Source organism: Vulpes vulpes, chromosome 15 (assembly GCF_048418805.1).
Source record: "Vulpes vulpes isolate BD-2025 chromosome 15, VulVul3, whole genome shotgun sequence".
NCBI lineage: Eukaryota > Metazoa > Chordata > Mammalia > Carnivora > Canidae > Vulpes > Vulpes vulpes.
Genome location: NC_132794.1, coordinates 81,273,829 through 81,298,036, shown reverse-complemented (window position 1 = coordinate 81,298,036; position 24,208 = coordinate 81,273,829). Strand labels below are relative to the sequence as shown.

General features: G+C 55.5%; 1 protein-coding gene across 12 annotated transcripts in view; it reads right to left on the bottom strand.

Moving 5' to 3' along the window:
• RASGEF1A (RasGEF domain family member 1A) overlaps positions 1-24,208 on the bottom strand; it is an 89,692-nt gene that overhangs the window by 6,573 nt on the left and 58,911 nt on the right. For 2 of the 12 annotated variants that reach the window (XM_072739451.1, XM_072739450.1), the window contains exons 2-7: positions 18,976-19,140; positions 16,438-16,576; positions 5,045-5,245; positions 2,516-2,641; positions 999-1,136; positions 8-229 (exon numbers count right to left, since the gene is read on the bottom strand). In XM_072739451.1, the coding sequence (XP_072595552.1) occupies positions 8-229; positions 999-1,136; positions 2,516-2,641; positions 5,045-5,239 (681 nt within the window). In that variant the 5' untranslated portion in view covers positions 5,240-5,245; positions 16,438-16,576; positions 18,976-19,140. Of the gene's footprint in view, positions 1-7; positions 230-998; positions 1,137-2,515; positions 2,642-5,044; positions 5,246-5,772; positions 5,895-12,864; positions 13,060-14,237; positions 14,376-16,437; positions 16,577-18,975; positions 19,163-24,208 lie in introns of those variants that run through there. The other 10 variants (XM_072739446.1, XM_072739448.1, XM_072739449.1 and 7 more) reach the window with 6 other exon arrangements.

Here is a 24,208-nt window from a genome sequence, read left to right as displayed (position 1 = left end):
CACTGACCAGCTCTATATGAGTCAGCTGCTGGGCCAGCACCAGGGGGTCGCAGCACACGCCCAGGATGTCCTTCTGAGTGGCTGGGGGCTTAGCCTTGAGGACAGACCCTTTGTCCATGGCTGGTGAGCGGAGCTTCTCCCGAAGCTCCTGTAGCTGGCTTCGGGCAGCCAGAGACAGCAGCAGGCTCTGTGTCATTTGGGCAATGGCCTTCTTCACTGTGCCATTCTCCTGTGAAGGTAGGGGACAGTGAAGGTGCTGGTGTGGGCTGGCAAGACCATCGCCTCTCCAGAGGAACCCATCTCCTCCCTAAGGATATGCCTAACTTTGAGCCCACATCCCTACTCAAATCTGCCATGAATATTTGGGCCTTTGAGGACAGAATGGAACACAGTGAGAGCTCCTCTAAGTCCTGCTGAGGGTGGCTCAGCTGCCTAAGCTGTGGGGATGGGAGCTGAGGGCCAGGCCAAAGCCAGGGGTAGAAAACCATGGCTTTCCCAGCCTAGGGAAGAGAGCATCCTCTCGGACGGGGAACCTCCACTACCTGCAGGGCGGGGAACAGCCCTGGCCCTGCCCAGAGCTCTCCCTGGGCTTTGTGAGCCCTCAAACCAGACAAGATGCGGAGCACACAGAGTACCCCCCAGGTTTCCTATCTCCGCAAAAGGCCGGGAGTGAGCTGGGAGGCCAGAAGTGCAAACAGGCTTTTACTAGGCTCCCATTCCACTCACCCCAAACCCAGGAAAGGGTAGGGCCTGGGCTCATTCCAGCCCACTACTTAGGCCACAGGGTCTCCCACATGCCAAGCGTGCCAAGGCCCATTGCTGGACAGCTGAGCAGTTTGGGGATGGGTACAAATGGAGCCACCCAGTCATCTTAAAAGGTGACAGCATAGAAGACTGTATAGAGAGCTGTCCCTGAAGACCCGCCCTCCTGTGAGAGTAGACCCTCTCCCCCAGACATACACCCACGGAGCTCTGCAGGGCTCCAGGGAAGACCTCACCTCATCACACAGTGTGACCCGGTGAGTGATGGCCTTCAGTTCGGCCATCGCCTTCTCATCCTGGAAGTCATAGGGGAAGGCCTCCGTCCACTCCTTCAATAGCTGTACGATCTTGGCTGAGAAAGACTTGAGCTTGGCCTGAGGTGGCAGGGCGTAGAGCAAAGTCACCCTCCACAGTGGGCAATGAGATGACAAGTGGTACGAGCCTCCCCCTCTCCTCCGGGTCTGGGGTGAGGGTGCTTGGGAGGATCATCCCCTCCTTGTCCCCTGTGGATTTTGTTGTACCTGCTTTGTTTCATATTCCCTTAGTACAGCAATTTCACTTAAATTTCATTTTCAAAAAAATTTATCCTCTACCATGACATAGAAATCTAATTTCCTTTGTTGTTATTAGAAGTCACCCATTTAAAATAACTGAAAACCAAGCAAAATTATTGAATGAGAGACTCTCACCTGCCGCCTCTCAGTTAAAAGCAGGTTGGCAAGTGCTGGGAAGGGGTGCAGATGCTCAGAGGCATCCCCTCTCCCAGCTTCATGTCACTAAAGGTGGGCGGGCACCCCTGCCGTTGCCGGGGCCACACACATAAGGCCCGAGGAGGGTGTGCCCAATGCTGGTCCTCAGTGCCCAGCCCCCCACTGTCCCACTAAAATGACCACATGTGCCGGCACCCCTTCTGTGCCCACCACGGCTCCTCCTCAGCACTGACCAGCTCCCTGCCTGCCTGGGCCTGCCCTCCGGACTGTTCTTGCTGCCCTGTGGGCCTCTAGCCACTCCTCATCCCCACATTTTTTGGCCCACATCTGCCCCACCCCTGCTGAGCTGCCTCCAGCCTGCCTGATCCTGGCCACAGGCCCAGCTGGTTCTCCCCCCGCGGCTGGCCTGCATCCTGAGCATGTGCAGGTGCACGGTGAGGCCTGGTCTGGTGGAGGGAACATAGAGGACAAAGTCATTAGCAAATGGGGGGCAGGATATGCTCTGCTGCAGCCCAGACTAAGCCCTGCCAGTTCTCGGATGGCATACCTACCACCCCGTCTTCTGCACCAGACCAGACTTCTAGAAGCCGCTTCTTCCAAAGCACATGCCCACGGCCATCCTGGCCACCAAAGCCTGGCTCAATCAGAAGAGCAACAGGGAAAAGAGCCCTCCTGAAAACCACTCCAGGCAGGAGAGTCAGCTGGGCTGACCGATACCCAGAGTGGTTTTCCTACCAGCTGGGGTCCCGGCACTGACCAGGATTGCTGGCAGGGCTGTCTTTCCTGGAAAGAGGTGTGAGTACCCACCAAGAACAGTTATTTGCAGCATCCCATGAAGAGTGCTGAGCTGTGTGTGCACCCCATGCCCCACAGGGAGCCATGCCCCAGGGGTGCCCAGGGGGCCAGAGACAAGCCAACCTTGCCCAATCAGGGAGGGCCCTGGGCTGGGCTCAGCCAGACCTGTCCTGCCAGCTTCTCTCCTAGCTGTGAGCAAGCCAGGAGCTGGGGGCACGGAGACAGGTAGCACCCATCAGCACCTTTACCTTCTCAGACCCAGGAGTCTCCAGCTGCTGCCTCTGCTCCAGGCAGATCTGCCCCACACGGGCCAGCAGGTCATGAGGGGGGATGAAGACCCGGGAGCTCAAGAGGAAGGTAAAGATGTATGTCCTCTGAAGAAAAGAGGCAAGGAGAGAGGATGAGGAGCAGGTCCGGCCTGGTGCGGCCCCAACCGGTGAGGTCAGGGCCAGCGAGCCCCATGGCGGCCCGACAGCACCACCCAGCGGCCGTGCCTTCTCCCACATGCTTTGCTGTGCCTTGACTGCCCTTCCCTTTCTCTCAGTTACCCAAATCCTGCCCCCACCCCCGCCCCGCCCCCTTGCAAAGCACAAAGTAAATCCCCCTTCCGAGCAGCCCCTGGAGGCTTCCCCCAACAAGCTCAGCTCCCAGCAGCTTGCTCTGCTGGGATTCTCCTCCACCCCGTCTTACCCCACGATGGGAGAGAACACCCAACCTTGAATGTTGGTGGGATTCTCCCAACCTCACACAGTGCTCCTGGGGCCAGGCTCCAAGCATGCTGCTTCTCCAGATAGTTACTGGCCTTGCCAGGGGAAGCAACTTGAGGGCAGGGTGGGGCAGTCTCAGGCCCTGCACCCAGCACCCAGCACCCAGCACCAGCGGATGGCTGCAAGCCCCAGTGCAGTCACTAACCAACTGTGGGCCTTATCTCCACCTGGCACACCAAGGCCCCTCTGTCCCACAGCCATGTGCTCTTGTCACTGGGCTGTGTGGTACAAGATTCTGATAGGTCCTCATGACCTGGACTAAAAGGGAACAGGCCCCGGGGCCCAGGGTTCTCGGAAGCATTTCGTGTGACCTGGGTCAGCACCTGTGAGATCTCTACATTGGCCCCTGCCTACAGACAGGGTGGACTTGGGAGTGGGGGAAGCTGCTTGGAGCTCTCCTGGGGAGTCTACCCCTGCATGACTGCTGCAGGCTGGAGGGCCTGGGACCCTTTGCCTGCACTCTGGGCCCACAAGGCCTTGTGGAACAGGACTCGGGATTCAGAGCCTCAGGCCCTCACTGCCCCCAATGCAGCCTCCAGAGGCCATTAAAGGAGGCTCTCCTGGGAACCGCAGGGGTTCCTCCAACCACATCCCCTAATACTCACACTTCCCATGACCTGTCCCCAAGCTGTGCAACATGGGTGCTCAGAGATCCCTGCTGGGTGGCCCCTTTCTAAGCAGATGGCTCAGACGTGTGATGAAAGTCACCCGGGCATCACACCTTGGAGTTCTTAGTCAAAGTGACAAAAGCTCGCAGGGTGGAGCCATGCATTTCCAAGGAGCGCAGAGATTTACTGGTGTGCATGCATCCCCAGTTGCCAGCGTACATGGGGCAGGGGCAGCAGGGGGAGGCTGGGGGTACCCAGGAAGCTGGCAGAGGAGCTGATGCCTAGCTGGACTCTGGCAGCCCTACCTTTCTGCTCTACCGCCCCCTTACTCGCTCGGGGAACAAAGGCATAGCATTTGGGGGATAATCCTGAGTAGCAGCCAAGAAGGCCCTTCTGGGACAGACCTAAGTGAGGAGTAGCCGCCGCCACGAGGCCACAGAGCAGAGCTGGAGTTGGAGGTGCCAGCCCCTGGGAGGCTGATACCCTGCCCTAGGCTGTTTCAGGGCCTCAAGGCCCCTCTTCCCAGCTGCACCACCAATCCCAGCCCCAGCCCAGGTCTGGAAGGGTTTTCAAGAAGGATGGAGCCCTATGGCGGGGGTAGGTGGGAGGCGTGCCATGTTGGGCCGGAGGGCACAGGCACACCTAGATGCTGAGTAGGCTCCAGCAGCATTAGGTACAAGCTGGAGAGTGGGGAGGGGCAGCCCCTGCAGGCGGGGAGCACAGCTCTGCCCTCAGGACAGAGGGGGGTCGTGGCTGGGATGCTGCTGCAGCCTGACCCTCCTGGGGAGCAGCAGGCCTAACACCACTGTACCTACGAGATGGCCCCTAGCAGAGGCAGAAGGGAAGCCACACGACAAGGGACTCCTTCTAAGAATGTACCAATGGCATCTTGAAATGAAGAGGGAGGATTTGAACGCAGGCACACGCCTGGGGGTCTGTATGCTGGCCAAGCGTGGCGGGCCTGTCTCCTCTTTTTCTGGACGATGGCAGTTCACGCACAAAACAACCTTCCCAGCTCAGGGACAGGACACACATGCAGGGTGGGTGGACCCTCATCAGGACTCCAAGGCACCAGCCTTACCCCTTAGACTGCTCTTCCTCCCTGACATCCCTGCCAGAGCTCAGGTCCCTGTTTCACCCCCTTGTGTATCCTTCCTTGTGCCATCAAGGCCATCTCCCAGCTGCCTGAGGTAAGCAGGGAAGTCACTGAAGGTGCCTCTCCCCTAGGCTGGGAGCAGGGGGCAGAGCAGGAAGCAGGGCTGAGGCTCCCTGATGACCTTCCCCTACCACACTGCTCTCTTCAGTTCTCGGTCCGGGCCTCCTTACCCATCCCAGAAGCAACCTCCCCTGAAACCCAGGTGGCCCCCACTCATCCCACCCATCTCCAGGTCGTGGCACTCACATCCGGGTAATAGTCCACTGTGGGGACCAGGTGCTCCATCAAGGCCTCCAGGGACCCAGAGATGAGGCGACCCTCTTGGAAGACAAGGTCCCCAGAGCTACTGGCCCCGCTTCCTCGCTCCCCCATGCCGGGCTGCACTTGTCCACTATGGCTGGGCCCGAGTATGCTGGAGAAGACGACGGACGTCTGGGGCATAGTTTCCTGGGAAGAAGAAAAAGGCATCACAGGCCCAATCGCCAGGCCCTCCTCCTCCTAGGCTGGCCTGCAACCTGAGTGTGTGCAGGTGCACGGTGAGAGCCCTACCAGGAGGCTCTCACCAGGGCCAGGAGGGGCACCCCACCCATGGGTGGGCATCAGAGGTGGGCAGACAGGCCCCCTGGCAGCCCTGCAGCTACTGGGTATCTGATAAATGTTTCTTCAGCACCTGCTCTGTGCATAGCAGGCCCCATTCCCACAGCCCAGACACACAGAACCCTGCCTCCTGGGGTTACATCCCAGTGAAGAAGAGAAAACTATGGAGGAGAAGACCAAGCATGTAGGGGTGGTCAAAGCAGCCTCAGGTGGTACCACTGGGATAGACTGATGCTGTTAGTCATGCAGCATCCTGGGATAAGAAAGGAACATTCTAGGCATAAGGGACAGCAGATGCCAAGATCCTGAGACCAGTGTGTGTAGAGGGAAGAAGCAGGGAGAATGGTCTGAGGAGTAACAAGCCAGACTATGCACACCTAGGCTGGGGGCAGGGGGCCATGTGCACCTCCTCTGAGTGAGACAGCAGGCACAGGGACTCCGAGTGACTCAGGGTGAAGGTCACTATTTCTGCTGTGTGGAGACCCAGCAAGGGAGGGATCTGAAAAACAATTGGTGGGTTTTGCTATAACCCAGGAAGAGATGGCTCAGATCAGGTGGTAGAGGAGGGAAGCAGGGTCAACTCCAGATGCTGTGAAGGATGGTCTTGGGCCTGAGGATTAACCAGCATGGGGAAGAACATGAGGGTGGGGTTTGAGGAAAGATGTGGAACTTGCTTTTGGAGCTGAATTTGAACTGCCTATTAGACATATACATCAGACAGCAGTCTGGGGTGCTCAGGGCTCCCACAGCTGGGGCTGCCCACAGTGGCCTGGCAGGACCAGGAGGAGGGTGCCCACCTCACCCTGCAGCAGGGCCTCTACTGGAAGTCTTCATGAGGCCTAGGAGACTCTGCAGCCCTCCTGGGCCTCCGCTTCCCAGTGCCCGGGGCAGCTGTCAGTGCCTGGGAGGTGCTGCGTGGGGCTCAGAGGGAGGCACATTTGCCAGCCCAAGGCCTCTAAAGTTAGGGCCCGTGTGCGTGCTCCCCCTCCTGCCAGCCAGAGTGGCCTGTGCTACTGGCTGGACTAGTCTCACCCTCTCCCCACTTAGAGGGCAGGCAGGTCTAGGTTGGAGCAGAGGAACGGGGCGCCTTCTTGAGCTCTCTCCGTATCTGGTGAGCACTGAGTACTGGTGAGCAGGCCCCAGTGCCCCAGCCCCGGCCTCCCCAGTCAGCCATGCTGCTCTGCTTCCCTAGGGGTGGAGGCCACCTCCTCCTGTTTAGGGGAGTGGAAACTGCATACACCCTCCTTGGGCTCCCATAGTGCTCACCTCTGCTGCTGCTGCTCCTCCCAGCCCTCGCCTGCTTTCTGATCCAAACTGGGGCAGGCTTCTGAGCCAGTGTGGCCTCAGTTTACCCAATGAGCAAATAGTAGTCATGATTATTTTATTGCTGTGAGAGGGCCCTGGCTCTCCAAGGTCTACACGAGCAGATCCGACTTCCACCCCACAGCACATCAGCTGAGCCTCACATGAGGGAAAAAGGACCCTCAGCCTAAATAACACAGGCTTACCTGCAAACACCTGAAGACTGCCTTAGAATTCCCAAAAACTTCGTTGTAAGGAGAGTGAAAACTCAAGAAAAGCCCCAGAGATTGAAAGGTCCTTGATCCCCAGACTCAGCTGCCTCACTTGGGGATGGGGTTTCAGACTCACAGAACACACCCCTCAACACGTGCTGGCATGCACATTCTCAGGCCCTGGCCCAGACCTGCCAGGTCAGAAACTCAGGCACCGTCTTCCATCTGTGTGTGACCGAGCTGTCTGGGGGGCTTCCGAGGGGGCTCAAGTCCACATGCCTCTGGCAGCCACCTGACCACACCTCGCACCTGCCCATGGCCGGCCCCGCAGTCATCACCCCACTCCTCCCCCGCTGGGGCTCTGGTCCTCCAGTGCACCCCACCACACCCTGTTCACCACAGCCCAGAAGACCACAGGATGGAGCTGCCAGGAGGGGCCCATCCCTTCAGCCTGGGGCAGCAGCCCCTCCTGCAGCATCTGGACTGAGAACCCCATGACCATCCCCCCAACTGTACAAGATCCCATAGTGCCCATTTTTCAATGACATCAATATAGGCTTACATAAATGCACAGAAATGTGTGGCCGTCACCACCACACTAATCACAGACTTCACTGCAACGGAACTGGGGAAGGATGAGACTTTCACTTTCCATTCTACACATTTGCAAGCTATTTGGTAGCTTTTCTAAATGGTACGTCCGATTGTCATTTTTAAAATAACTTTGAAAAAATAAAATAAAATAACTTTGTTTTTTAGTGCAAAGAAGCTGACTTTGAAATCAGTACTTTTTATAAAAGCACATTAAAGAGGCTGATGCCCAGGGCTGGGCGTGTGGATAGAAGCACAGCCACCACCTCAGGTCCCCGGAGAAGGCAGGCTTCAAGGCGGGGGCCTGGAACCCACACAGACAACAGGGAGGGCCCACAGGGGCTGTATGGGACCACCCCAGCATCCATCCTGCCCGGGGACCCACCCAGGGATGCTGCCCACATGTCCTCCTCTCTCCCCTCCTCTGTGTACTGAGTTCATGGGTCCTGGGGACCTGTCAGAGCCCCTTCCTTGCTCCCTTCTCTGTCCCTAACAGAGCCCCCCACCCAGCCATAAGCATTGAGGGGTCTCCAGGCTCAATGCCAAGTGGGCAAAGATTTAGAGCACCCTCCGTTTTGAATCCCACTACACAACAGCCAGCTCCTTGCCCCTGGACAAATCTAATCTGCCTCAATTTCTGTAGCCATTAAGTGGAGATGAGGACAACCCTTGCTGAGCCCTCTGCCTGCCTGGCATTTCTGCTGGCCACCCCCCTGGCCTTGTGGTCCCTTCTGTTCTTGCAACTGGGGTCCTCCTCTCCCATCCCAGCAAGAGCAGAACTGTGTCACTGGCCACACTCCTTCGTGTCTATTTTCCCAACTGGCCCACTTCTCAAGGAAGGGCCACTCAGAGTGGAACGCCCAGGATATCTGGGCTCCTGTCCTGATGAGTATCACACAGCAAGCGCAATCATAATAAGAAACAAAGCTCAGATTGAGGACATCACACAAGCCATCAGCGACACTGAGTCCTCTCGTTAATCCTCATAATAGGGCGCTTGGATGGCTCAGTTGGTTAAGCGTCTGCCCTCGGCTCAGGTCAGGGTCCCAGTGTCCTGGGATCAAGTCCCACTTCGGCTCCCTGCTCAGTGGGGGGGGTGGGGGGGGCGCTGCTTCTCCCTCTGCCGCCCCACTTGTGCTCATGCTCTCTCAAATAAGATCTTTTTTAAAAAATCCTCACAAGAACCCCACAAGAACTCTCATAAAACCCGTTATTCTCCATATGCTGCAGATGAGGACAAGGCACAGAGAGACTAAGTAACTGGCCCAGGTCACACAGCTAGATTCCAGCAGCACCCAGATGGCAGTGAAGGCCATCAGGGAGACCTGAATCTGAAATTGGCTTAGCCACCTGTCACTTTGTCAGGATCCTCAACCTTAATTTCTTCGCCTGTGGGATGGGCACAGGGTGTGTGCTACTTCCGAGATTTGCAGGGAGGATGAAATGTGCACAGTGTTGCACATGAGACATGCTATCACCTCCCTGTCCCGGAGGAGCCAACTCCCAGGACGTGCCTGCTCAGCACCCCGCACAGGCCATGTGGGTTCCCAGGACACAGAGGTGCAAGATTATTCTAGACACAGGCCCCCAGAGGCCTCAGAGGGCCCGGCCCTACACAGATACCCTAAAACCAGTGTGGTGCTGGAGCCACAGCAGCAGTAGCACCAGGAAACTTGTAGGTGGTGCACCTCGGCCTGAGTCAGAACTCACCCACTCTCAGGAGTTTTAGACCCTCTTCTAAAGCTTCGCGGCTCCCAGCATGGCCCACCCAGCAGCACCTTCACCTGGAGACTCGCTAAAATGCAGGACCTCGAGTTCCAGCCCAGGCCTACCTCGGCGACACGGAGTTTTCGTGGGACATACTTGTGCCCTTGAGAGCGTCAGCCTGCAAGCGAAGCGAGCCAGCTTCACCTCGGCCAGCGCTGTGGCTGCCCCGAAATCACCTGGGTGTTTAAAAAAACGTTCTGCCCGCCCTGGCCCCCCACAACCCTGATTTAACTGGCCCGGGGTCCCGTCCAGGCCGTGGCAGTTTTCAGGGTCTTCCAGGTGAAAATGGGAACAAGGGGTACAGGGAGCCTCTCTTTCACTTCTTCTGCCTTTGGCTAAGCCCAGACATGACTGGAGGCTATGGACACTCGGAGGAGAGCTCTGGAAGCCTCCTGAGCCCCGGCCCAGGAGGACGGAGCCAGGGTGGGCCAGCCTTCACACCAGCCTCTGCAGGTCCTGAGGTCAGAACCCACACCTCCCACCTGGACAAAGCAGCAGCCTCCTGGGGGGAGGGGAGGCCACTTACACCCGACCTCCTCTGCCTCCCCTCAGCTCCCCTGTTCGGGCAGGAAGGCAAGCACCTTCTCATTAGAGATGCACTTGGCTCACAGCGAGGCAGGTGAGCGTGATTCACCATCTCCTGGAAGCTGGGCCTCGAGAGCTTCCCACCTTCCGCATGGGGCCAGATGGGTACCAGGCCAGGCCCAGGGGCCCAGGTACCCAGGCACAGGCGGGAGGGCCCTCCTGCCAGCCCGGCAGACACTTGGCTCTGCGCTGAGTGCCAGCACTTGCCTGTTTCATGCCTGGTCTTACTTGGCTCTGCCGGGCAGCCAGGTGAGAAGCTACTGCCCCTGCCCTGGCAGAGTGGCACTGTGGCAGCTGGAGTGGGATGGGGGCAGGCAGAGAGGGCTGGCCTGGGAGAGGCGCAGGCCAAGGGACCCTTAGCTACCTGCTGCCAGCAGGGTCCAGGAGGCTGGCCAGAGGTGAGGTAGGCCAGGCGGGCAAAGCAACGAGCTGCAACCGTTGACCTCTCTCCATCCTTCTGCCCCTTTCCAGGTACCCGCCCCCCACTCTGCTCCATCTGGCCTATCTGTTGCTGCTCCCCAGAAAATGAAACGGCTACCATGGGGCCCTGCAGCTACCCCTGCTTCGGGGCTCACTCCTGTTCCTCCTCCATGGTCTGATAAGGGACATGACCTTGGAAAAACCCCCAGAAACCTCACCTGCATTCCTTGAATGCTCATCTTCACCCCAATAGTGACCACCCACCCACACCTGCCCGGGCCCTTTCATGGGGTTCAGGTCTGGAACTTCAGTGAGAGAGTCCAGAATAAGTCAGGAGACACTGTCTCAAGGACACTGGGGAAGTCTCTGAGCTGCTCTGAGCCTCGGTTCCCTCTGCTATCAGTTGGGTATAGTTTCCTGCCCCACTTCCCTGACAGAGTGATGGTGAGGGCTAGATGAGAAACTGGAAGCCAGCATCTTTGGGAGTGGTGCTAGATGCCACTGTGTGCCACCATGTCTGTGCCTTGCCTCAATGACAACGGAGTGGCCAGTACTGGCTGCCACGGCTTCTGACCAGCCTCTGGCCTCGGGGCTCGCACCATCACCCTCAGCTGTGGGTTCTCGCTGGGGCCATGTCCTGTGGATCCGTCCAGGCCCCATGCACAACCCAAAAGTTGTAGCGGGGACAGGTTACACCCCAGAGGGGACTCGGATCAACGGGACATGGAAGCACAGGTAAACTCCCCTTCCCCACCCCAGATGGACTGCTGGAGGTACAAAAGTCTTACAGAGCCTCTCCAAAGACACCCAGTGAGATGGACTCCTACAGGAAGGCATCCCCATACCCATTCGCTCCCCTTCCCTCGCCCCTGCATCTCTGGACCACACTCGGGGGTAAGTGCGGGCACTTTAGCTTTGGCTCAGGCTCCAATCTCTGGGGAAGCTGGGCTGGGAGAAGAGCATCCATTTGTCTTGCTTCTGTGCCCTCTGTCCCCTACACCCCCTTCCCCCCACGCCATGCCTGCAACAGGCACATGCTGATGGCCGAGTTTATGGGACAGGGCGCTGGCCCCTGAGCTTCACATCAGGGGTGGGGAGCGCAGGAGGGGAGAACGCACAAGATCGGCTTCTGGCCCAGAACTGCGCTCACACACCGGGCAGCCTTAGTACAGGAGGTGAACACCCTGCTCCAGGCTCTGCTGGGCCCAGCTGAGGGACCGCTTGCACACACTCCTCCATCCAGGTGCCTTCCCGGGGGTCCGGAGCTCGGCCTGATGCAGCTCAGAGTCAAGGCCCGTCTTAGGGACGTGGCCAAAGTTCTTAGCTTCTGAGTATTTGCAGCTGCCCCGCATCTCAAGTCTGCACACACACATGCAAACCTTGTAAGGAAAACACACAGTGACAAAAGCATCAGGAGTGAGCAGAGGGCCCTGGAGGAAGAGAAGGAAGTGCAGTGAGTGGGGGCAGATGGTCTCAGAGACTTCAGGAGAGTAAGTGGCAAGAAGGTAGGCAGCCTCAGCGCCCCAAGAGACCCGGCAGTGGAGGAAAAAGAGGGTTTCTAGGAGTTTTCTGTAGAAGATTATGAATCAAATTCCCTTTTGTAGCCTCCTTCAGAGACTTCAGCTAGAGACGTGAGTATCACACACGACCACGCTGTTTCCTGATTCGGCGCCAGCAGACTGGGGCCCTGAGGGGTCCAGGCCCTCCTTCGGGGAGCAACACAGGAGGGCATCTGCTTCTGGCCACATGTGTGCAAAGGCCACACACGCCCTGGGAGGGAGAGCCATGCACACTTTTTGTGACCTGCTGTACCGTCCTTCTACCCACAAACTCCAGCTGCGCCCTAGATGGCCTGCACAGCTGCTCTGACAGAGGGCCAGGGCCTCACCATGAGGGCCGGAACCTGCTGTGAGCACCCAAATGTGCCCCTCATGTTGGCCCAGGCCTGGGTAAGGGCTACACTCCTTCCCAAGTGCTTCTCCTGCTTCCTGTGCCAAGCCATCCAGTGAGGCCCCGGGGAGGCCCGACACCGCCCAGTGTCCTGCAGAGCACTCCCACAGTCAATGAGCTGATGTTGTCGCCAACGGTTTACTGGAACATTGTTGGGTAAGGAATATAAATGACACTGATTCTGATGCCTGCAGTATCTGTTGCAGAGTCTTCTGTGTTCACAACTGTCCAGGCAGGCCTGTATGCCTTCCTGGAGGTGTCCCCATGCCCAGCGTCTGCTCTCAGACAACTGGCCCTCATCTCTGGCCTCCCAGCCCTGGAGGGAGCCTCCAGGTCGCTGCTTCATCCCGTAGGGCCTTTCCCCGGCCGGCTCTGGGCAGGAAGGGACTCAGAGTGGCCAGCTGGGGCAGGAGCCTCCTCAAGGGAGGGACCGCAGCCTGCCACACTGGTGGGCTTGCCGAGCCCTCAGGCCTCCTGGCCTCCAAAGCCCAGCTTACCAGCTCCCAACACCAGCTCTTTCCCCAAGGCAGATCCTGGGAAATGGGAGACAGAGCTCAACCCCAACAGGGCATCTGCAGGAAGCAAGCGCTTCCTTCAGCCCCAGGGGGACTATTGGAAGAACACAAAAGATAACTGGCTAACCTCAGACAAAGCCAACTCTGCCCCAGTTGATAGTGGGGACGGCAGCCTTTGGAGGGAATGGCCTCCTGCACAGCAGGACAGGAACAGGGTCAGGCCTTCACTCGACTCTGAAGGGTAGGAGCTTGGGCAGGTTCCCAGGGCAGTCAGAATTTTAGCACCCCTTCCAGATCACAGAGTCTGCAATTCCAGAAATTTCTGAGAAACACAAAAGCAGGGATAAGCTTTCTTTTGACTAACCTTCAAATGTTTGTCATCAGGGGTTGGAGCCCGGCCATATGCTAGGCATCACACATCTCACTTGATGCAATGTCCCCTAACCCAGGGGGCAGCACAGAGACACCCATTTCTCAGATGAAGGCACTGAGTTCAGGGCATCTGTATAATGTGGCTCTGGGGGGCAGCTGTGAGTACGTCTGCCCACCTCCCTGCTCCTTCTCAGCACTGTCATTTCTGCTCATCAACGTCCCTGGCTGGGTATGACCCTCTGAGCACTGGATGAAGCCATCGCCCTGGACACATGAATCAATGCACATCCCCATGGCATTCTGCATGTAATTCCAGGAACTGGTGGGTACCCAGAAGCCCATCTACAAATGTGAAGTTAAGACTAGCTTCCTAGAAAACTGGAATAAAAATGGCCTTCGGGGCCCATCCTGCATGAGTCCCCCATGATCTGCCAGGAGGTGGATGAGGGGCACCCGTCGGCCTTGCCTCTGCCAGCTTCGCAAGGGGTGCTTCTTTTGGAGGCAGCACGTGGGCTTCTATTTTTTAACCTACTCAACAAAAACGAAGACTATTTTTAGCTCAGCAAGCTGCAGGGCATCACAATTAGCAACTGAAAATTACACATTTTGCCAGTCTCCCCTCTTTTGGCTGGAGGATAAAGAGAGACAGAGAGACAGGGTGGGGGTTGGGAGAAAGTGCTCCTGGATGGAGCTGGGTGCCAGTGCTTTCACCCCACCCTTGGTGGGCCACTTAATCAAGAGGGCAGCCTTTGGCAGAGATTTCAGAATGAGTGTATTCATGGAGCTATCTTGGGTTACATCCTGGCTCCAGAAAAATCCAGCCTTGGTGGGAGCAGGCAGGAGCCCCGTTGGCACTCAGAGGCCGCAACTGGGGAGAAAATCATGCTGGCTACTTGGACCAGGGCCAGCAACACACACAGACCAGCTCTGCTGGGGACTCTGGGGCAGCCAAGGTCAGGCAGGAGCACAATGGACCCCATCACCCTTCTACGGCTGTCTGCTTCTCTAAAATCATTTGTACTGGGGCGGAGTAGGAGGTGGAATGTTCCACAGAACCCAACTCCTTGTCCATCCATGCATCCATCCATCCATCCATCCATCCATCCACAGATGTTAACAAAGACCTACCTAGACACTGGAGACCCAGCAATGAAGCAAACAGGATCTCTGTGCCCACGGAGCCCCTACTGGAGCAGGCTGTAGCTGCCAGGCATAATGACCCATATCAATGGATGCAATATTGGGGGTTTAAAAAGAATCAGCACTCTAGAATAGGAAGAGGAGAAGAGGATCTGGAGTGTGGGGACAGAGCAGATGGTAATCTAACCAGATGGAGAGAATGACCTCCCTAAGGAGGTAGGGTCTGAGCAGACTTGAAGGAGACTTCTAGAAAAGGAAGAGCATGGTGAACAAAAAGAAGGGCTGGTGTCAAGGCTTCCAGGCCCTACAACCTATGAGCCTTCATCCCACTGGCTCTCTGGAAATCTTCCCTGGAGCATGTCTTGCTTGCTCACATCCAAACAAATATTTCCTGATTGCCTTTCAGCCATACTAAATGTGTCGGGCTGCAGTGGGCAGGGCACCCTCTCTGCCTTCCTCTACTGCCTACATAGGTCTCTGGGGAGACTCCTCTGGTGTGGGTCCAGGATGAAGCATGCCTTCCAAGAGGCTCTCCTGGAATCTGAAGGTGACCCCTTTGAGGTACAGACTGGGGAGAGGAATTGGCTGAGGGGACCCTCACTTTACACGCAGGAAACTCTAGGCAGGAGGTTGCAAGACAAATCAAAATTGTAAATGAAATGCTTGTTTACATGCATGCCCCCTGGGGACACCTGGGTGCCTCAGTGGTTGAGTGTCTGCCTTTGGCTCAAGGCCTGATCCTGGGATCGAGTCCCGCACTGGGCTCCCTGCATGGAGCCTGCTTCTCCCTCTGCCTAGTTCCGGCCTCTCTCTGCGTATCTCTCATGAATGAATAAATAAAATCTTTTTTAAAAATGCATGCCCCCCCCACCACTTTTATAGGGTTCCTTGTGCATATGCAAAATATTTTGGTAAACCTTTAGTGGATCCACCCTGACTTAGGGCCAGGTGGTGCTGGCAGCTCTTGGGGCAGATGGCCCAGTGACCTGCCAGTGGCCCTCAGGGCATCATCCGCAAAGGGCATAGATAACACCTGCTTGAGAGGATCTGTGTGCTCAGCTCACAGTCATTTCCATAGATTCTGGTGGGTGCAAGAGCTTCTAGGAGCCAAGACCCTGCAAGCCATAGGTTGCCCCAGCCCCCAGAGTGGCCTGCCCTCTGGCTCAAGTGGTTGGAGCAGCTTGGGCCACAGGGGAGCAGCTTCCTTCAGACCTGCTGTCCATCCGCCTCTGGCTCCTTCACTCCCAGGAATGGAGGGCTGCCCCCAGTAGCAGAAGGACACAAGCAGCCCCCAGCCTGAATTCAGACACTCCTAAGGCAGGAACCTCCCTCTTGGGGGCTGTCCTCCTCCTCCCCACACACTGGCTCTCAGACCCTCCTAACTTTGAGCTGTAATGTGTCTCCCTTAAGCACCAGAGAGCCCTGGTCCTGTCTGCTGGGGCCACATGCTGCAAGTATTTGGGGTCTGGCTGCAAGCGTGAGCTGGAAGTCCAGTGGACTGGCAGTAAGGTCTGACCATGCCACAAGCTGGAGCCACATCCTCCTCTGCAAAAAATCAGCACCTCCAGCACCTATATCACAGGTGGTAGTAAGCATGCAGTGAGGCCACCACACTCAGGACATGCTCAGTATCAGCTGATTGGGGTGGACTTGTCATCAAAGCTACCTGCTGCCTTCCTAGACACAGATTTTGGAGGCTGGTGCTGGCCTCTCCTGACCCCATCTCTGAGGTCCCTCTCACTCAACTCCTCGTGCCCAGAACAGCAGAGTCCCCTCCTGCACACAGGAGAAAAGTGGGGAGAAGTTACCTCCTGCCTCCAGACAGACCCATTGATCTGGCACTGCCCTGCCCTGGCAAGTGGGGCTCTGAGCTGGTTCTGGCCTCAGGGTGGCTGCTTGGCCCCTGCCCAGGGTGGGGAGGGGTGGGGGTGACACACCCCTGTGGACAGGTCCTCAGCCCTCCTCCCTCCTCATCCGCATGGACTTTCCAGCAGGGAAGGCCTTGGGAGGACATGGCTGGTCCCATCCCTGCAGATCGGGCCACGGGAGCACCCTGCAGCTCCTACCTCTCCGTCCTCCCAGCCGAGTGGGCATCAGGAGCTCCTGGAGGGCAAGCAGTAACATTTTTTACATAAACTAAGCTTCTGGAAATCACATCACAAATGCCATGAGGAAGGGCCGTGTTTACCTTGGTGTCCGCTGTGGGCCTGGGGGGCAGTCTGGGGCCTGGCGGGGGGCTGCAGGGTGGACTCCAGCCAGGAGGCGGCTGCTGTGGGAACCAGAGCCGGGCAGCACCTCCCCGGGCGCCTCCTCGACAAAGGCCTAGCCTAGGGAGCAATGCTGATAATTAAAGCTTTGTTACAGACGCATGATTCATTTTTTTTTTTTCCTTCTGAATTCCTTTCTAGCACCAAATACTATTTGAATTGAGTGAAGGAATCTTGCCATCTCCTCTTCACACTCCTAAATACAAATTCTGCAGAGCCCGGCTTTTTTCCTCATTTTTCCCCTCCTTCTTTTCTCCCTTTCTGTCCAGTCAGCTTCTTCTGGTGGCTGCTCAGGGGACAAAATGTCATTGTCCACCGATAACCATCCCGTTATTGAGCCTTGAGAGGTCCCGGGATGGAGCAGGTAGGATTTCAGAGAATCCTTGCCCTTTCCCGCAGGGCGGCGGACTGGCACGCGGCCTCCCACTCGTGGCTGAGGGCCCTGGGACGGGGGCAGTCCCCAGGGCCTCCTTCCCCTGGGGCCCACCCCACTGGATTCCACAGGGGTCACCCCAACACTCCCACATGTGGTGCAGCTTGCACTCCTGGAGGTTAAGCGGCCGGCCACAGGCCAGGACAGAAGAGTGTCCCAACGGATCACTTGCGAGCCAGTCCTGTCATTTCTGGGAGTCTTCTCAAGGTGTCCCAAAGGGGAACAGGGCACAGATCCCCACCTCTACCGGACTCGCTCCTCTAGGGTCCCTTTTCTACATGGAGCAGCCACCTAAGAAGCTGCTGCTCAGAACCTGCCCTGTCACTGGGGCTCTGCCCATCAGGCAAGAAGAGCCGGGGTTCCAGGAGGGGGACAGTGAGGGGACTGCATCAGAGCTGAGGGTCCTTGAGAGGCAGGGAGGCTGGGCTCCCCAGGATGGGTGGGGTAGGGAGCGGGACAGGCTGTGACTCAGACCTTCCTAGGTGTAAGCGTCAGCCTCCACCTCCAAGGCTGCCTAGGGTTGCTGGGGTATAGAAAAATAAGAACACACAGTTCCTTTATTTTCAAATGACATCTAATTAGGCTAAGCAACGATTTTCCTTTGTGTTTAAAACAAATAAAAATCAATTTCCTTTGCTTGAACTGTCACCCTCCTTGCAGACGCCCCGAGGAGTGCCCCAGGACCCTGCTGTGCTGGGAGTAGAAGGGTTCTGTGTAGCCTTGGGGTGGAGGGCAAGGGGGCTCCCAGCTCCTCCCTGCTGGACCCATAGAGCCGTTTCCACTCCCTGGGCCACTTCCTATGTCCACTCCCTTGTACACAGCAGCTTTACTGCCACACCCCCGATGTCCCCCGGCCCTGGGGGCTCATGACCAGTAGCGAGATCCCAGCCAGCCCCCAGGAGTACCAAGGGCCCAACTGCCTCCATCCCTCCCCAGGGTAGCACACTTCCCCACATAAGGCACTACATATGCTGCTAGCACAACAGCTGTCATCCCATCTTCCAGAGGAAGGAACAAAGGCTGAAAGGGCTTACTTATATCATCAGCCCAGATCTTACAACTCCAAAGTAGGAGTCTGTCTGAGATCTGAAGCCTGGTGAGTGTGACCACCATGATCTGACATAAAACTTAGAACCATCAGCACAGGCTCAGGAGAAAGGGGAGCAGATGTAAGATGAGGCAGGTAGCAGCCAGCCAGGACCCTCTGAGATGGACACGGCCTGGCCCAGGTAGAGTCACCTGCTTGGATTGTGCAGAGAAGGGCCCGATGAGTGCAGCGCTGAGGCCAGGATGAGCGGGGTGGTCATGTCAGGGTCCCAGGGCCAACCAATGATGTGCCCCCAAGAAATCCCATGCTGGGAGGATTTCAGGACCTCCCTGAAACAGCTCAGCAACCTCACTGGCAATGGGTGACATTCACGGAGAGCCTTCTACCCACTGGGCCATCCTGCACATCCCATAGCACTCTCCAAGGCATTACTGTCCACCTTCCATGAGGTGTAGACCAGAAGGCTGAGGATAGCCCCAGGCCACATGATCTGACAGGGCAGAGCTGGGGGCCTAGCCACATCCCCTCCCCAGCAGGCTGTTTCTTTCTGCCAAGGATTGAAAGTGAAAAGCGAATAGGAGAATACGCCTGCCCTGCTGTGCCCAGGAAATGGGTCAGCTGTCAAAGTCCAAGCACAATGCAGTGAGCTCCTCTTCATGGACCAGATAGAGAGCAGAACAACAACTGATATTTTCTACAATTTCTGACAAGTGGTGGATACCCAGAGTTAAGGGGTAGAAAGGAATGAAAACAGTGCAGTGTCTTCCCTTGAACCAGAGGCATGGAAGCATGAAGAGACAGTACATGGAATACCTTCCATCCAGAGTATTCATCTGCATTGTTCACACATCCTATAACCAATGAAACCCCAAAAGAGTCTCCCAACAGAAATGTACGGGTAACCGAACATTGTGGACACAACTTAACATAATAGCTGGTTATTAATAAACAAACTGTGAACCAAAGAAGTCTACCCACTTGATTAGAAAGCTTCCTTAAGGGCAGCCCCGGTAGCGCAGTGGTTTAGCGCAGCCTGCAGCCCAAGGTGTGATCCTGGAGACCCAGGATGGAGTCCCACGTTGGGCTCCCTGCATGGAGCCTGCTTCTCCGAAGCTCTGCCTGTGTCTCTGCCTCTCTCTCTCTCTGAATGAATAAACAAATAAATCTTAAAAAAAAGAAACAAAAAAAAAAAAAAAAGAAAAGAAAGCTTCCCTAAGTCATGTTTGTGTTAAAGAGACAATCAAAACTCCAATTACAGACATATCAGAGAAATAACCCTTACAAGAAAATGCGTCATGAAATTTGATATGGCCAAAGCTGCTCTCAGAGAAACATTCATAGACTTCAATATATTTTAAGTAAACAAAAAAAATGAAAATGAACTCAGCACTTGACTCAAAAAGCTAAAAAGAGCTTCAAAACAAAACAGACCTACAGCAAAGCAAAGTGGAAGGAATTACTAAAATATAAATTAGTGTATTTAACTAAGGAGAGAGTAAAACTTGCTGACTGAATGTAAGAGCTGATTTTTCTTTTGAAAACACAAAATAGAAGGATAAACCTCTCGCAGTTCTAATCAACAAAAGGGTGGAATAAAGGGAAGGAGGAAGGAGGTTGGGAGGGAGGGATGAAGGGAGAAGTAGGGGGAAGATGGTAGGAGGGAGAAAATGCAAAAATACAGCTACTAGGAATGAAAAAGGGAATCCAGTCTCAGATATAGAAAAGAAACTATAAAAGAATCAACTATATAAATCTGTGCTAAAAGGTCCAAAAGCATTTGAACAGGGATTTTATTTAGAAAATATAAATAACCAAAATAAACAAAAAATGTTTAAACCCCCAAAAGACCAATAACCATAGTGCAAATTAAAGTTGACAGCCAACCAAACCTTAGGGAAAAATTAAACCAACTCCTGGCTGAGACAGTTTCTAAAATGAATTATTCCAAGCCTTGGAGAATAAGATAATTTTATAAGATATTTAAACTATTTCAACTATGAAATTCATATTGGAAACCTTTCCTATTCGTTTTACAAAGCTGACATAACTATGATTTATAAATGTGACAAATCTGTCCCCTAATAAAAAGTACAGATAAATTCTTACTTATGAATATGGATGAAAAATACCCTAAGCAACTTATCAGTAGAATGAACCCAGAAGCATTTTAAGGCACAATTGAGTCTGACCCAGTGGGATTTATTCCAGAAACATGAGGATGATTTAGCTCAGGAAAGCTAATAAGTCAACACATTAATAGGTCCAAGGAGGAAAGGAATTTGATGATCTTGCTAGATATAGGAAAGCTTTCAATGAAATTTAATATCCATTCTCGCTGTACACTCTTGGCAATTAATGCGAGAGGAGAGGAGCATACTGTTCATGATGAAGAATATCCAAACCATTGAAATTTAGAGCCAATTTCAGACTCAGTAAAACATTAGAGGCCTTCTCATTAAAATGAAGATCAAGCCAAGGACAACTGCTATTATTTAATGTTGCTTTGCCCCTTTCAGAAAACACAATAAGATAAGAAAATAAATAAAAGATACATTAGAAATGAAGAGCTAGAATGTTCCTTGTGCAGGTAATCTGATTAATTTCTTAGGTTTTCTAGGAGGCCAAACTGAAAAGCTGTTCAAACTAGTAAGAAAGAATTCACTTATCAATTATTTAATATTCATTTTTAAAAAAATGAACAGCTTAGCTATCTACCTCCCCTGGGTACAAAGTGTCCTTGTCCCCAAAGATATCCCCCCCATGTGGAGCAGGTGCCGGATGCTCAGTCCAGCGGCAGCAGTAGGGAGAGGTGTGTGTGAGCAGCTGTCCCGGGACCTCCCAGCTCTGCAGGTGGCCCCACCTTTGGCCAAGGATACAAGGGCCACCCAGGTCAGCCACCCGGCCACACACCGTGACACTGCACCGCTGCACCCTCCAGGCTGGCACTAGCCTCCCCTGGGAACCCGCAGGGGCACTCCTCCAAGGCCGCTGCCCACGGCTCACAGGAAGGCCAGGCTCCGGGAGCAGAATGGACGTCAGCTCCTCCTGCTCCCCGGCACTGCTGCAGCCGTGACCCTGGAGCCTGGAGCCCCCCCTTCCCCTGGGTTACTGGCGCGGTGACCTCTTGAAGGCCAAGTGAGACCCAGTCCTGGGACTGGGGACTCTGACTCAGTGGCCAGCCCCACCTCAGGCAGGGGGTAGCCGTGACATCTGGGAACTGCTGCGGCTGGGCCTCGGCAGGCAGGTGGGTGTGAGCAGGACAGCGAAGGCGGCTTGTTCCACTGCAGGCTGAGGTGCCCGCCAGTGGCTTTGCCAGAGAAACGCCACCAAGGACAGGAGGCCACAGGGCTGAAGCCCTCGCAAGCCTGGGACTCTCCTGAGGGGAGAGACTGAGAGACCCCACTAAAGGTCGATGGCTGCCTTACTCCTCCTGAGACCCTGAAACACCACTGCCTTTGTCCACATGCTCCCACCTGACTGCTTGCCCTGGGGCCCCTCCACCTGTCTGCCGCTGGGGCCCCTTTGTCCTGGAGACCACAGGGACCCGGACAGTCCAAAACCCAGCATAATGGAGGCATCCTGGTCTGGGAGCCAGTTCTACACCCAACCTCCTACCTAAACTCAAGTAAGCCAGGCTACTGCGGGCCTCAATTTCCCCATGTGTAAAACAAGGAGGCAGAACTAAGCAGTCTCCTCGGGCCATGTCCAGTTCTCATGTTTATTCCTTCCTTCCCTCACTTAGTCAGTCAACAAACATCCATGAGGCCCTACTGACCTGTGCTGCATACCTGGAAATGGAAGAACCCATGGGCCTCAGTATCTGCCAGAGCAGACAGGTGCAACACCACCATGCAGCGTGAGCAACTCAGGACCAGAGTCTGTGCTGAATGCTGAGGAAGTACAAGGGTGGAGAGGACTAACTCCGTAGGAAGGAGTCAAGGAAGGCTTCCTGGAAAAGGTGATTTTGAGATGGGCTTCCAAGGATGACCAGGGATTTTCCAGGAGGTTAGGAGAAGTAAGAGCATGGAGACAGGACAGGTCTCCTGGCTGACGCAGCAGTGCTGACAGACGCAGCCATCCTCTGGTCACTCCTCAGCAGCTCCCCTGGAGGATAAGGCCCACAAAGCCCAGAGGGACAGAGGGTATGGGCAGCCTCCACAGAGACCCCAACCCCAACACAGGCCACACAATGCCTGAGCCAAACCCTATGCATTCCAAGGCCAGCCTGTGACTGTCCCCCAAGCAGCCCTCACGACTGCCTAGCCCTTGAAGACCAGACTATGGCGGTCCTGTGCTTACTAGGTAGGCAGGCCATGCTGTCCCCAGGACTTCTGCCAGTCCCTGATACACACAGCAGCCAGGTCAACACCGGACTCTACAGTGCCCTTGGCCCACCCTGCTGTCCCTGGGGAAACTCACACAAAGGGCCCCCATCCCAGCAGGCAGGACCAGCAAGCTGGCGGTGTGGTGCCCAGGCCAAGCTGCCCAGAGGCAGCAGGCACTGGCGTGAGCTGTACAGCCAGAAGGCAGCAAGAGGGCAGCAAGGGGCCCATAGGATGGGAGACGCCAGGGCTCCAAATCAGCACTCCACGCCAGACCTCCGCCCTCCCATTGCCAGGTGACATCTCCCCTGGGAGGATGTCAAACTGTTTCTGCCTCCTGCCCACCTCAACGGTGCTCCCTGCATCTTTCCTCACCTTTTGCTAGGGGCAATGTCCTTCTTCCTGGGGTCAACCTGCCCCTTGCTGCCCCCAGTGCCACCTCTCCGCTCCCCCCGCCCCCCGCAAGGCCTCTCACCAAGCTTCAGGGCGCTTCTGGATGGGCCCTTCTGCCCTGCACCGCAGCTCCCTGACCTGAGCCCCTGGGTCACGCTGCTGGCTCCCCTTCCTGTCCCTCTGGCCTGCTCTGCTCCTGACACCCAGCCTCCATCTGTTCTCTGGACACATAGGTGGTTTCCTCTTCAAAGTCCTGCCTAGCACTTTCCCAGTGTGCCCTCCAATCGCACTACCACCTCCTTCCCTTCTTCCCCTCTGCTCTTCCTGCACACCGTACATGGCACATGTTCCGAGGTGTCCCCTCACCATCCTACCCCAGGTGCAAACAGCAGTGGGGGTCAGTACACTGGGCCCTTCTAGCCAGTCTGAGCAGGATGGTCACTGCCCATCCTAGTGATACTGAGCAGGGCCACGCAACTCATCTGGCTCAAGAGCAGGGAGCAGAAGTGCAGGCGGCACTCTGAGCTGGGGATTACCACGCTAGTGCAGGAGCCTCTCTTCCACTCCACACAGGGCCTCAGGAAGGCTTGGGGCAGGATCCAAATTGCAGTGTTGTTAAAACCCACTGGGTTCACAGGGTTGATCTGTTTCTGCAGATACCCTGAGTTATTCTGACCCATGTACTCTCCCTAGGTCCCATTCCTCTTTCTCACCTTACCTTTTCTCTTTATCATCACCATGCAACATTCCACATCATATTTAATTTTTTTCTAAGTTTTTTTTTTTAAGAAATTTCTGCACCGAACATGCAGCTCAGGAGTCGCACGGTCATCCAATAGAGCCAACCAAGCACCCCTCATGTTGTATCTACTGATGGTGCTTTCCCCTATTCTCACTTGCTAGAAGGTGGGCTCCATGAGGACAGGGAATGTGGTGTTTGGTCCCCTGCTGAATCCACAGAACCTGCACACAACAGGTGTTCAATCAATGTGTGCTGAACAAGTGATGAATGAACAAACAAACGAGGCCTGCGACTTTGGCACAGCCAGGGCTGGCCAGCTCAGCGGAGGCCCCCCCTCTGTGTCCCTGCCTCCCCCCCACACACACTGGGCCTGAGCTCCAGGTCTGTGGGGCCAGCTGCATGAGAAGGGGGCTGGGAACAGAGGCAGCTCCTCGTACCTGAGTCACACTGCCAATCTGTTTCAAAGGGTGGATTCTAATAAACAGCCATGGAAATGCAGCACGCTGCCTCATGATCAAGATTACATCCAGGACATGTTCTGTCTCCTTTGCAGCAGCAAGGACGCTACCCCTCGCCTTGGAGCCCACACTCCTTGAAGCCCCACCCTGGAGCTCACTCTCCTTAAATATACGGGCATTTGTAGGCCCACACAGGCACCACCCTGCCCCCATACACACCTCTCCCTCCTTCTCCCTCTCTCACTCACACACACATCCCATATATAAACACGCCTGCATTTTCACATACTCTCACT